Source organism: Lycium barbarum, chromosome 1 (assembly GCF_019175385.1).
Source record: "Lycium barbarum isolate Lr01 chromosome 1, ASM1917538v2, whole genome shotgun sequence".
Taxonomy (NCBI): Eukaryota; Viridiplantae; Streptophyta; class Magnoliopsida; order Solanales; family Solanaceae; genus Lycium; species Lycium barbarum.
Genome location: NC_083337.1, coordinates 158,660,093 through 158,673,968, shown reverse-complemented (window position 1 = coordinate 158,673,968; position 13,876 = coordinate 158,660,093). Strand labels below are relative to the sequence as shown.

At 35.0% G+C, this 13,876-nt stretch overlaps 2 protein-coding genes and 1 pseudogene across 3 annotated transcripts; 1 reads left to right on the top strand and 2 right to left on the bottom strand.

The window, feature by feature from the left end:
* Positions 1 to 2,737: 2,737 nt before the first annotated feature.
* On the top strand, positions 2,738 to 3,753 carry LOC132624862 (uncharacterized). Its single transcript, XM_060339634.1, has 2 exons — positions 2,738 to 3,352; positions 3,474 to 3,753. The coding sequence occupies exons 1-2, from the start codon at positions 2,753 to 2,755 to the stop codon at positions 3,555 to 3,557; spliced, it is 684 nt and encodes a 227-aa protein (XP_060195617.1). The 5' UTR covers positions 2,738 to 2,752; the 3' UTR covers positions 3,558 to 3,753.
* Positions 3,754 to 6,343: 2,590 nt separating this feature from the next.
* On the bottom strand, positions 6,344 to 10,892 carry LOC132600681 (uncharacterized). 2 transcript variants are annotated; one of them, XM_060314005.1, is made up of 5 exons: positions 9,023 to 10,892; positions 8,213 to 8,537; positions 7,940 to 8,032; positions 7,249 to 7,849; positions 6,344 to 6,635 (listed from the first exon to the last, which is right to left on the bottom strand). In XM_060314005.1, the coding sequence occupies exons 1-4, from the start codon at positions 10,765 to 10,767 to the stop codon at positions 7,736 to 7,738; spliced, it is 2,277 nt and encodes a 758-aa protein (XP_060169988.1). In that variant the 5' UTR covers positions 10,768 to 10,892; the 3' UTR covers positions 6,344 to 6,635; positions 7,249 to 7,735. The 2 variants fall into 2 exon arrangements, with proteins under 2 accessions (XP_060169988.1, XP_060169996.1); XM_060314013.1 differs by having other exon boundaries at positions 6,344 to 6,632.
* A 54-nt stretch (positions 10,893 to 10,946) lies between these two features.
* On the bottom strand, positions 10,947 to 13,055 carry LOC132624773 (uncharacterized; annotated as a pseudogene).
* Positions 13,056 to 13,876: the final 821 nt, after the last annotated feature.

The following is a 13,876-nucleotide window of genomic DNA, read 5'->3' as shown; positions in this document are numbered from 1 at the left end:
TAGATTTTATGATAAAATAATAAAAAAAACTTCTCTATTTATACATTAAACAAATTTGGAATCACGATAATACATAACATTGTTTGGACCATAAGTAAACCACTTACTGGGAAAACCTAAATCATAATTTACTATGATTAAATTATAAATTAAAAAATATGAAAATAATTAATGTTTAGTGATAAGTATGTATATGAAGTCATGTGTAATTTTTAGCACTACTGGTCTAATCCAATAGCTTGAGATTTTTATGATTTTCTAACATCACAATATGGAGAAGTAAATGAAGATGTTCCTCTTGCTGATGTTATTCATACAGTACCAGCAAACGGGTACAATAGAGCTATTAGACATTATTTCTTAGGCATTATTGGTGCTAAATGTTGACTTCTATATGGTCTTTTCAATAATACTTGATTTTGGCGTTGTCTTACATGGGGATTGTTACGCTTACAATTATTCGAATGAAGATAATGATCACAGGAACAATTCATCAAGCAAATCATCTTCTTTTATGCAAAGATCTTTAACTACCTCTTTTAATACTTCAACAAAGGATGCATTGGAAGCTCAGGGATATTTTCAGGGCGAAATAGAAGTCTGTGAAGTTTAAGTTTCTCCAAAATTTAAAATTTCAGTTTAAGACGATTGTTGTAACAATTTCACACATTAGTTACATACAAACATAGAAGAGATAACGTGAAAGTTGTGTACTCCCAATATCTTCTTCGTATAGCTGTTTTGTAACTATAAGTATTTTTACATGCATAAATTTTTTCTGATATGTGAACTTCTGAATTTAAATTTCTTTGGACAATGATATAGTTGAGAGAAGCGCTTTGCACAATGCTATAAAGAAGATTTCACTGCAAGATGTCGGATCACAAATTAATTTGATTGGATAATATAATGTTTACAGTTGTAAGTGCATGATGCTCATGTCTATGTGCATTCTCCTTTATCAAATGATTTATGGTCACTTTGACATCAAATTTTGATGCTAAAAAGTAATTCACCCACGTTAAAATTATTATGCTTCAAAATAAAGTTCTTTTGTTTCCCCAGGCCCCACCTATTTGTGTGATTACACTGGTATATCGTTGTTGTATAAAGTTCTTTAGTCACATTTATATTACAATTAATTATGTTGTACCTAAATATATATTGTTTAAGAAGAGTACACTTATGTTTTGTTAGCTCTATTCCAAATCATCAGAACTTACAGATAAGATTGTTACAATTATCTCCCTCCGCTCTTTTTTTTTCTTCTTTTCTTTGAGACAATCCGCGCATCGCGCGGGTACGTATACTAGTGATATGTTTAAGACCACAAGATTAAAGGGCATTTTAGTATGTTGGATATATCTTTAATTTAAGAATATAAAATTTAATTTTTCCTTTTACTTTCCAAATAAAAAACTAGACAAATAAATTGAAACTGAAGGAGAACATTAAGCACAGCATTAAGTACAGTACTTTTTGGCAATGGAAAGCTTAACCTACAAACCAGAATCAACTAGGGTTGGGCATAAATACCGAAACCGAAAAACCGAATCGAACCGAAACTTTAGCAAACCGAACTGAACCGAACTATTTTGGTTCGGTGTTTGGTGTCCACCTTCAAAAAACCGAAACCGAAATAGCCGAACCGAAGTTTGATAAAACCGAACCGAAAAACCGAACACACACCGAAATTTAATACATTACCCAAAAAGATTAAAATAGTCCAGGCACATTAAGTTTAAAGACAAAAAAACCCCAATTGTAACAAGCCCTCTTTTGCATTTGTATCCCTAATTTTCTACTTCAGTTGAGAAAATCAAATATGTTAAGGAAGGCAACTAGGATGTGTCTTTAGGATTAATGTATGTCCTTTATGTGTTTTCTTAATTATTCTTACGGTATGTATATAACACCTAGTAATCCTATATCGTAGTTATAGTTTTCTATTCTTGTATATCCTATTTGTTTGATTTTAATTTCAATTTATCTGTTTTATGTTTTATATATTGCTTTTGAGAATATGAATTAGTGTCAAGGGAATCGCTTCTAATATCATATCAAAAAAACCGAATTGAAAAAATCAAAACCGAACCGAACCGAACTTTAAAAGACCGAAACCGAAAGAATCGAACCGAACTAGTTGGGTTCGGTGTTCGGCGTCCACCTTCAAAAAACCGAACCCGAAATAGCCAAACCGAAGTTTGATAAAATCGAACCGAAAAAACCGAACCGAAAAAACCGAACGCCCACCCCTAGAATCAACTCCACCGGAAATAAAGCAGTCTTTATCCAAATAGTTGGTCAAATTCAATTAGTATTATTTATTTTTCTTGATCGATATACATAAATTATGTACATATTATTATTAAACATCAGTCTAACAATTTTTCGTTTAACGATTGGGTAAATCACTATTTAGATTAATTTTCGTTAAAGAAGAAGGGGAGTGTTATCATGTTAAGTGCAGAATTATTGCAGTACGACTATTCAGATAAATTGTGCATCTCCTTGGACGAAATTTTACGTAAACTGTATCTCCTTGAATTCTAAAACTTTTGAGATCAGCGAAGTGATACTTGATTAGTGTACCGTCTATCTGCATGCAATTAATTGGAGAATGTTAAACTACTGTGTTAAAAAGTATGATGATGAAGCAAACGACACTATTTAAGCGTCGGTCCGGATCAACATTTAAGAATTGCCTGAGCGTTTTAAAATACTAAAGCCCCTTCATTTTCAGATAACCGAAATGGCGACTGTTGAGACTAAATTGAGCATGAAGCTTTTGATTGACACCAAAGCTAATAAAGTTCTATTTGCTGAGGTTGATAAGGATTGTGTTGATTTCCTCTTTCATCTTCTTTCATTGTCAGTGGGCACTCTCATTAGGCTTCTCAAGGATAAAGGAATGTATGGGTGCTTGCCTAACCTCTACGGAAGCGTAGAGAATCTGCATGTCACCTATATTCAGTGGAAGGAAATAATTTTAGAACCCAAGTCTTCTGTTAGAATTTCTTCAGTTCCTCTTCCTTTATTGCTTAACGATGTTACAACTCTTTATAAATGTTCTTCCAATTGCTTTTATACTACCGACGTTCATAACAGTGTAATCTGCCCAAATTGTGGGAGATATATGTCAAGCAAGTTGAGTTATGTTGCTCCGCCGGTAGTGAAGGGAGCTGAGGTTGCCAAAGGGGGTTTTCTGAAGGACACCGTATACATGGTGATGGATGACTTGGTGGTTAAGCCCATGTCTGCCGTATCTAGCATTACCGGTCTTAACAAGTACTTTAATGTCAAGGATGTTAGTGTGCTGCAAGAGGAAGTTGTACAGTTTGGAAAGGAAGAGGTAAATAACTTCACTTGTTTTAGAAACAGTTACATATATATGTTCTTATGTGCATTTCGTAATTTTTATTTAATTTGTTGGACAATATTCTTACTTGAGAAAATTCGCTACCATTTTGCAGGCACTGAAGTTGTTGAAAGCATCTTTTGAGTCGAAAGCAGTTCTGACAAGTGTTTTCCTGAGCCCCATAAAAACAGAGAAATAGCTAGTTCTTGAAAATATTAATGGAATTGGATGTTTCAGTTTATGAAGTTGCCTCTTAATTGTTTACTTTTGTTTCATTTCCCTCTATCGTTGGTTTTGATTTGTAGATTCAGTTACGATACAAACTTTTATTTTATCTTATTTGAAAACGTTTTTGGTATGTTATCTTGGCAATTTTGAAGTATGAGAAAGCTAGCTCATGCAAATTATTACTCCATATTGCGTCGAGCCAATTAAATTGACTTAATCTGGTGTGTTGTTTGATTCGTTGTCAAATTATAAGAGCTCAACAATATTCTGTCAGCATGATGTCAGTAATACTGTGTACTCACTGTGATTGCTTTGGTTGGTTTTTTACCAAAGAAAAAGACTCAAAATTTTTTGGTGTCGTCAAAGTAGGGAAAGTTTACTTGATAATCTGCTTTGATGATATTTTTGAGTTTTGAAATCAAGGCAATTTTAGAGGTAAGGTTGCCATGTCCCCTCTAGCTTTGTACTTTTGTGATTATGTTACCGCTAAAGAAAAACTTGAGCTGTTATTGACCTTCTAAGAAAATGCCAGTAAACGTGAAAGCAAATAAATAGTAGTAATTCAACAAATGGTAGGCATAATATTTATAATGGACACACAATAAGAAATATAAGAAGTTGCAAAGAAATGCAATTCACGTATGCCATAAGAGAAATGAAGCAGGAAAGTATGCAAAAAACAAAAAGAAGAAAAGAGGAAGAAAGAAGCATTTATAAAGGACACCAACTGTGCAAGCTGGAGGACGCCTATTTATCCCTTTCACTTCACATAGAGGCAACTAGCAAGGATAACACTCCTAATTGTAGTAGTAAGTCTTTTCCTTTGGTTGATATATATACAGGTCGGGTCTGCCTAACCCAGACAATATACAATAAAATAAGTTAGAAACGTGGCATGGAATTTGTAGCAAGAAGACTTTATGGAATAAAAAGAAATAAACAGAGGAGTGCCAGGAATAGAATTAGCAGCAACAAAGTTACGTCTTAAGCTATAAATGTGAGAAGGAAAAGAGTTCTAATATATATTTAAAAAATGGATATGTCATTTAAAGTTCCAATTCGAAGTTCCAATATGCATGTCGTGAACTTCCACTGTAATTCTTTTTCATATAAAAAGTTTATGTTCCACGTCTTATTTTTATTATTACGCTCAAATCCAAAAGTACGGAGGGACTTTTCAAAATGAACTAAACAATCGGTCTTTATACAACCCGCTAAATCTTTATCAAATTTTAATTTCTTTGTTTATTTAAGAAATATTGTTTAATTATCTGATAATCACTTTTTTTTCTTTATTATGCAGTATTTTTATATGACATACCTCAAACAAACTGTTTTATTTTGATAAAGTTTTCTATGGGTTAATTTGGTCTACATATCAGCCCACTTTTCAGTTGATTTGGGCGGGTCATAATGAATTGAGCTAATTAAAATACGGATTGAACGCGTTCATAGGCTAATTTGCCACCTCTATCCGTAGTGGTTAATGCCTAATCTTGCCATAATCATAGCTTTCAACTTGAAAAAAGTTGACTGGATCGAGGACCTTAATAACAATAAGAGATCAGTAATTATGTTTAATCAATAATCAGTTTTCAGATCCTTTAATACACCCTCCGGCCATCCTACTTGTTCACTTTTTCTTTTACCCACTCTTTAAGAATTCATAAATAAAAGTGTATTTTTACTACATTATCCTTATGTCTCTCCAATTAATTACACTCTAATCAATATTAGTTACTTAAAAAAATAATTAATTTTAAGGGTAAAGTAGGAAAAACTTAATTAATTCTATCTTGATTCTGTAAATAGACAAGTATTTTGGAACGGATATTTATAGTAATGTGGACAACTAATATGAGAATGTTTTGCACGCCAAGTTTCACCCTACAACTCTTTGCCTTTCCTTTAAAATCACTCCCTGTTCTAGAATTACTTTTTTTTTCCTGTTCCGTTTTACATCCAAGTTTTTGACCATATGCGCGTACGTTTCTACCCGCCATTGTTTGGGTCATGGTCCCTTTCATTTCTTCTGAATGAGTTATGATGATCACTCGATCCAATTATAACAACCCACCCGAGTTCCTCTAGAAAAGAAAAAAAATCAATCTTTTTCTTAAAGCTCTTACCTAGATTAACAGAGTATCTATATTAATTTATTCAAGTAAATTTACACAGCGGCCATAAGACTCAAAGAAACTGATTACTTTTTGTTTGATGCTGGAAATGAAAATTTTATTGTAGTATGACTATTCAGATACAGTGTGGATTTCCTTGGACTAAATTTTACTACTAGTATCTGTATTATTAATTGCAAACTCCTTGAATTCTACACATTTTGAGATCAATTCACTACAAAAATAACGGAAGGATTACGGCGGTTTTTAATGGGTATAGCGGCGGTTTAAAACCGCCATAACCAGCTTAAATGGCGGTTTTCAATACCGCCGCAATCCTTGCCGCCATTAATCCTATTACCGCGGTTTTCGGAAAACCGCCATAATATGTATATTGTAGCGGTTTTTAACCGCTGTTAGTGTTATGAAAAATTATGGCGGTTTCAAACCGCCATAATGCTGCTAAACAGTGCACTTTTTAATACTGCCATTTTGTTATTTTATTAAACAATATTTTGGCAGCTAGCCACCCTAAGCAGCTGACAATTCTGTATTGCCAAATTTAGATCCGATTTTTGCACCTTATGAAATCAAACACCATTCATAATAATTTCATGTTTTATGAAATCAAACACCATAATAATTTTAACACTTGAAAGGTTTAAATCAACAAAATATTCAATATCTAAAACAAAAGTATCCCAAAATTACATCCAAATTCAAGCTAGAGTTTCAAAGTTATTCATCAAAAATACCCAAAAAACATAGTTTTGATCCTAATGATGATTACTAATTGCCACTCGCTCTATCCCCGTAGTAGTTTTGATCCTAGATGATTACTAATTACCGCTCGCTCTATCGCCGTAGTTACTTCTATCAGAGAATCTTCTTGGTCCAACTGGCGACCGAGCGCTTCCTGAATCCTGTGCCTGCTAAAAACAATATTCAAACTTTCAGCCAACAAGCACTAGAAGTCATCAAACAAGTGTTATCAAGTTCATAGCAGCTTTGGGACAGAACTGAAACTAACTGGAGAATGCACAGTAGCTACTTATTCAATCAAGAATCCATTTGTATATTAGTCAGAATTACAAATTAAATTTAAAATCAAACAAGCCAAGGATTATGTCAAAAATATATAACTTCTATTTCTGTAATAGATCACAACATACTTCTTACTTCTGTCACTACAAAAATATATAATCTTACCTAACACAAACTAGGTAAACATTATGAGTACTAAATCACCAGTAAAGTTTACATACTCCAGTGATTTTGTCAACATTACATGATTGTAAGGAACATATGGGTTGAGTCTCTCCTATCACCTTCACATTTGCCATGTGATTTTATTCTGCATTATTCATTTCTTTCCGAAGAATTAGAGATTTTCATAGTTTACATTCATATACATAGCTAAAAAACCAGAGAGCATTTAACAAAAAAGTTATATATTTTTGACACACAAAATAAGTATTAATGAAAAAAAGGAGAATCCTCCAGAATTGCAGGCTTTTGGTTACTCAAAAAAATAAGTACTTGTACCTGTGGAGGAGTCGGAAATAAGTGATTAAACTCCTCAGGGATATTCCCTATGTTCATTCGATATAAGTTTGTTAGCGCATTCAATTGTGATCTCATATCCGCCATCTCTTGTTGCCATTGTGGAGGTGGAGCGCTAGCATTAGACGAACCCATATAAAAACGACCACCTCGCCTTGATGTCTTATTGAATGCCACAGTTGGAACAACACCCATGCCTAAGCCTCGAACTCGACCAGGGTGCTCCGGACCAAAGACCACACCAAGCGCATCATGAGGAGAAATTTCTGTGAGACCTTCTGATCTTTGACTTCGAATTTCTTCAATTCTCTCTTACACGAAAGGTAAAACCACAATAAGCATCACAAATGGAGGATACTATTCAACCCAATGTCATGAAAGAGTGCTAGACTTCTCTATGTTGGCAAAACTGCTGGTTACCATAGCAGTTTCAAAAAAAAAAAAAAAAAAAAAGGGCAACAATTCAGAGTCAGTTAATACTTACCCCAACCTCCCTAGCTGCATCATTCACATAATTCCCATCTTTCCTCCTATGAGTCTCAATCCACACTTTGCCTCGATCAACTTCTTTTCCCATGTTTTCCTGAAATTTCCAAGAAGTAAAATATTAGTAATTGATTAAGAACGTATTCCATATAGAGAATGTATCATTAAGCACATTATATCGAAGTACCATCTCAGCCCTTATTCTAGCTAAACTCTTAGCCCCACTGGTATGAGGAATCTTTTGTTGTTGTCGACTCTGTTGATTCTTCTTGCAAAGTGCCTACAATAAAAATAGGGAGCAGTAGATAAATAGTAACTAGCAAAAAAAGAGGGGAAAATTTTCAGATTGAAATATAACACTGTATATAATTCAAACATCAATAAACAACAATAAGAACAAATACCCAGTTGTAAAATTCAACCATACTATTCAACCCAACTGTGCCAAACCTTAAAGTACCTGTGTTTCTTCTTTCAGGCGATAATTAGCAAACAATGCCCATTGGTCCATGGGAATGCCTGTTGGAACTTTCCTGATGATTTCTTCTTTACTCTTTAATGGATCCCACGCCGCACGCCATAGCTTTAGCCTGAACTCCTTCCACTTATTATTGAGTGAACTGTCAACATGACTCTTTGCTCTTTCTTGATCAATCCTAAAGAAAAACCGAGGCTTCATATACTGGGAACAAAAAGTAAGAACTTCCTCGGCTAGGTATCCTTCAGCGATGGAACCTTCTGGTTGTGACATGTTTCTCACATAGGACTTACAGTGTCCTAAATACCTAAACAAAAGGTCAATTTAGTACCTTGAAAAATGAAAGAAAATCCAACCAGAAAGAACAGAACAGAGACAATTATGGTGATGTAAAATAAACACAAGTGAGAAACACAACCAGTATATGAAACTCAAGGACCATCATAAAAGTCATATATAACATCTTTCCAGATTGTCATGAAACAGAACCATAAAAACAACAAGAGAAAAATGTGGATCAGTTCCTTGTCTAAATAAAGGAAGAAATGGTTGTTGTATGTTTGAAAATCCATGATCCAAAATACTGAGAGGTTTGGTGTGATGACTAAAAAAAAAAAAGAGCTCAAAACTGAAAAACAAATTCAACCAGAATGAACAGAGAAAGAAACCATGTATGACTCTCAAGAAACTCTAAAAAGAAGATCACAAAACTGAAAAATAAATTGACCAGAATGTATAGAGAAAGATCCAATGTATGAAACTCTAAAAAGAAGAGCAGAAAATTTTGTTTACCTCTCAGTTGGATACATCCACCGATGCTGCACTGGTCCCCCAAGTTTTGCTTCGTCAACTAGATGAGAAGTTAAATGAACCATGATTGTAAAGAACGCTGGAGGGAATAACATTTCTAGGTGATTCATGTTGAGAAAATGTCGAGACCGAAGCCTGTCAAGGTCTGAGAGACTTAAGCTTTTAGCACAGAGTTGTCGAAAGAATGAACTCAACTCTATCAACACTGCAGTCACTTTGTCAGGTAAAACATTACGTATGGCAATTGGTAACAAGTGCTCCATGAGAATGTGACAATCATGACTCTTCATTCCAAACAACTTCCGTTGTTTCAAGTCGACACATCTTGAAAAGTTACTCGAGTATCCATCAGGCATTTTGACATTCTTTATAGTACGCAAAAACACATCTTTCTTGAATCCATCTTTCTTAGAATTTGATATAGTAAACAAAGATGGAGGATATTTTCCATTCTCATCAACCCAAAGTTCTTTCCTTATACCCATTTCTCTAAGATCTTCCCGAGCATGAAGATTGTCTTTTGATTTTCCAATATCATTAAGTAAAGTGTTTATCACATTGTCACAAACATTCTTCTCAATGTGCATAACATCTAGATTATGACGCAACAAGTTAGATTCCCAGTAAGGAAGATCAAAAAATATGCTTTTCTTTCTCCATTGTCTCGATCTATCTTCAACAACAGTTTGTCCTCGGGTTCTTTTACCATTATCATTCAATTCAGGTACTTTCCCAAAAATGACATTAATGCCCTCTACTTGTTTCAAGATGTCTGACCCTGATAATAATATTGGTGGCTCCCGTTGCTCAATTTTCCCATTAAAACGAGTACGTTGCAATCTAAATCGATGGCCAATTCTAAGAAAACGACGATGACCCATGAAACACCACTTTCTACTATGCTTCAATCTGTAAGAATCTGTAGCAAAGTTACACGTGGGGCAAGCAAAATTTGTGTATGTGTTCCATCCAGACAAGTTACCAAGCGCAGGAAAATCACTAATTGTCCACATCAGAGCTGCCCGCATTTTAAAAATTTCATTCTTTGAAGAATCTAATGTCTGCACTCCGTCGTACCACAATTCTCTCAACTCTTGGATAAGGGGTTGTAAGTATACATCGATGTCATTGCCTGGCATTTGCTTTCCTGGAATGATCATTGAGAGAATAAATGAAGTTTGTTTCATGCACTCCCAAGGAGGACGGTTGTACGGGATAAGAACCACTGGCCAGATACTATAATTTGTTGCCATTGCTCCAAAAGGATTGAAACCGTCACTAGATAGGGCTAATCGTACATTTCGAGGATCGACAGCAAATTCAGGGTGAAGTAAGTCAAATGTTTTCCATGCCTGAGAATCCCTAGGATGCCTCATCACTCCATCTTGGTTACCCCCTACAGAATGCCATCTCATAGACTCAGCAGTTTTAGAACACATGAACAATCTTTGCAACCTTGGCTTTAGTGGAAAGTAACGCAAAATCTTGGCAGGTTGTTTCTTTTTATTATTCTTCCACCTAGATGTCTTGCATCTTTTGCATTCTTGCAAGCCCTCGTCTTCCCCAAAATACAACATACAATCATTTGGGCAAGCATGTATCTTGGTATAATTAAGAGTAAGTTTGTTTATGGTTTTCTTGGCCTCATAAAAGGAAACAGGAATCTTGGCATCTTGAAAGGCGTCTTTTAACAATTCTAATATCATACTCATCGCTTTATCAGTCATTCGACACAAACATTTTATATGATACAATTTAATTAGGAAGGACAATTTGGAATACTTCTCACACCCTTCATATAACGGTTGCTTGCCATCTTCGATCAATTCAAAGAACTTTGCATAATCTTCATTATTCCCCTCAAATTTGTGAGGAGAGAAGAGAGAATTTTCGGCATCTTGTAAATGAATATCTAGGATAGTATAGATAGATAAATAAAGATTTAGAAAGTAGAAAATACTATCTAAGATGAAAAGCAGAAAAATATAACAAAAAGAAAAACTAGACAACTGTAGCACTTAATCACATTAACAATAGATCAACCTACTAATATTGCAATTAATAAACTGAAAAATCCAACCCCCCTGTGTTGAAAGAGTAACGACTAAGTTTCCACTTTTACCCGGCTCATGAAAACATTCGTAAGAACTGTTTTCGACTCAAAAGATGCCTTCAGCAACTCCAGCACCTGCAAAACGATAGTAGTAGGAGTTTATTAAGTAGGAATACTTACCCAAACCAAAAAAAAAGTATGAAAAGTCATGCGCATAGTTTACTGAGTTTATTTCAAATACATGAATAGTGCAAAACAAACTCAAATCCTATTAGGTCGTCTAAAAAACAACTTAAATGAAATTAGAAACCTGCAAAGCATGCTACAACAGATTAAAAACACAGTGATGGTATAAGAGTTCTTTAAATTCCAAGTATAATTGATTACCTCATCCATTCCAAAACTTACTACTTGCTCCTGCAGCACACCAACATCCCTGACATTAAACTTGTTGAGAAGGGCAATGCTAGAAATGGTGGGCATGGGCTTAACAACCAAATCATCCATCACTATGTAGGTTACCATCTCTTTCACAAAACCCCCAGTTGCTGCCACAACTTCCTTTACTCCTGCTGGAGCAACATACGTCAACTGACATGTCATACGGCTCCAACAACTTGGACATAAAACACTAGGGTCATCGGTAACATAAGTGTTGAAATGGCCGCAATGGTAACTATTTCCACATCTATAAAAAGTCTTTCGTACTGTTGGACCGTCATTATGCAATAGAAAAGGAACAGAAGAGATCCCAGCTGAAGACTTTGGTTTTAAAAGGATGTCCTTCGACTGAATATAGGTGTGCTTCATACTCTCAACACTTTTGTAGAGGTTAGGCAACGATCCCCTCATCCCTTTATCCTTAAGAAGACTGATAATAGTTCCCACAGGCAATGAGAGAATGTGAAAAGAGGAAATCAACACAATCCTTTTCAGCCTCAGCAAATAGTACTTTTCCAGCCTTGGTGTCAATCAAAAGCTTCATGCTCAATTTGGTAGTCGTCATTTTGGTTGGCTGATAACTGCTAAAAACTCTTGATGTTGAGGGCCTACACTTTATCAAAACACAAACGCAGTGAAGAAAGAGAGCTAAATCAGAAAAGCAAGTTAGGCTATGTAGTAAGACTTCCTTGACTTTCCTTAGAGTCCCTTCCGATCCTATTATATACACAAACATGTGGATGATTACAAGTGCAGCCACTATATAATCTATAGTTGGAAACTTGGAATTCAAATTGTGATTAACAGAGGAATGAGCTACGATAGGTCATTAGGTCCCACGTTATCCTATGAGATCTAGAATTTCTTTCAAATTGAACTCTGGAAAGGAGTGGTCTAATACAGTTAAATTTTTGCGCATGCTCCATCATCATATAACTTTTGACACAGCAGTACAGTCACCAATCCATGTAGTCGAACTGATACACTAATGACTAATCAAGATTTTCTTCGTCAATCTCAAAAGATGCTAGGAGTTTGCAACGAAATGCACACTGTATCTAAATAGTCTTATCTTTAAACGTAAAGAACTTGAGAGAGTACTGCAACAAAGTTCTCATTGACAACGCACACCAAACAGAAAGTAAATCATTTCCTCTTAGTCTTGTACGGGTCCAAAATTATACTTCTTAACTCTTACACCCTCTGTCCCCAAATATGTCACTTACAATTTAGGATGTACTTTTTCACCATATCGATATGAAAAGAATAGCAATTTATATTACTTTTCATATAATTTCCTAATATCTAAAGTTTAATTTAAATTTGAAGATTAGTCAAGGAAAAGTGAAAGTGACAGATACTTTGTGACGGAAGTGTTTTGGAAGGCGCGCTGCGACAAAAGGCGACAAGGACTTGCCTCGCCTTTTTTTGAAGTGAGACGCCAATTAATACCAAAAAATTAAAATATTTAATTGCATATATAAATAATCAAAATCTCGATAGCCATACCACATTAGCAAATATTTCAATTAAAAGTAGATTAGTAGATACTAAAAGAGTAGAACTTGAATGACTCAACAATTCATAAGACAAGCAATACTAAAAGTTTATTCTAATTTTTCTTCAAGATTTTCAAGTTCTTGAATTCCCAGATTCTCAAAAGTAGATTGCTCCTGGGCAGAAAATTGAAGAGAAAAAACTGGGCAAAAGAGGAAAGAAAACAGAGGACAAAAACAGAGGAAGGAAGAACTGACGAAGTTGCGCAAGAAGAAGAAAGAGAAAAGAAAGAATCTGCCCAGTTCCAATCGACTGAAAGCAGAGGAGAAGAAAGAAAAAGAATTATGTTTTAGTTCAACCTCTTTTTTATTTAAAAAAAAAAAAAAGGCGACGCCTCTCTCGCCTTTTTGGTAACTGGTTGCCTCGCCTCCCCTCTCAACATAGGCGACAAGGCGCTCGCGTTTAATAACACTGACGGAGGGAGTATTACTATACGGATAAGACAACAACAACAATAACAATAACAACAACAAACCCAGTGTAATCCCACAAGTGGTATGGGGAGGGTAGTGTGTGCGTAGACCTTATCCCTACTTTGAAAAGATAGAGAGGTTGTTTCCGATAGACGTTCGGCTCAAAGAACGATAAACAGAGGCAGTAGCAAAAAGCAAAAACGACAACAAGATAATAACATAACTGAGGCTAAACGAACAACATCTAAAAATAATGAATACATGAATAATACTAGTAATACTCTGAGTATACATCTGACTACCTACTAATCATCTACCCTAACTCTGGGCCTCCAAACCCTCCTATCAAGGGTCATGTCTTAAGTGAGCTGA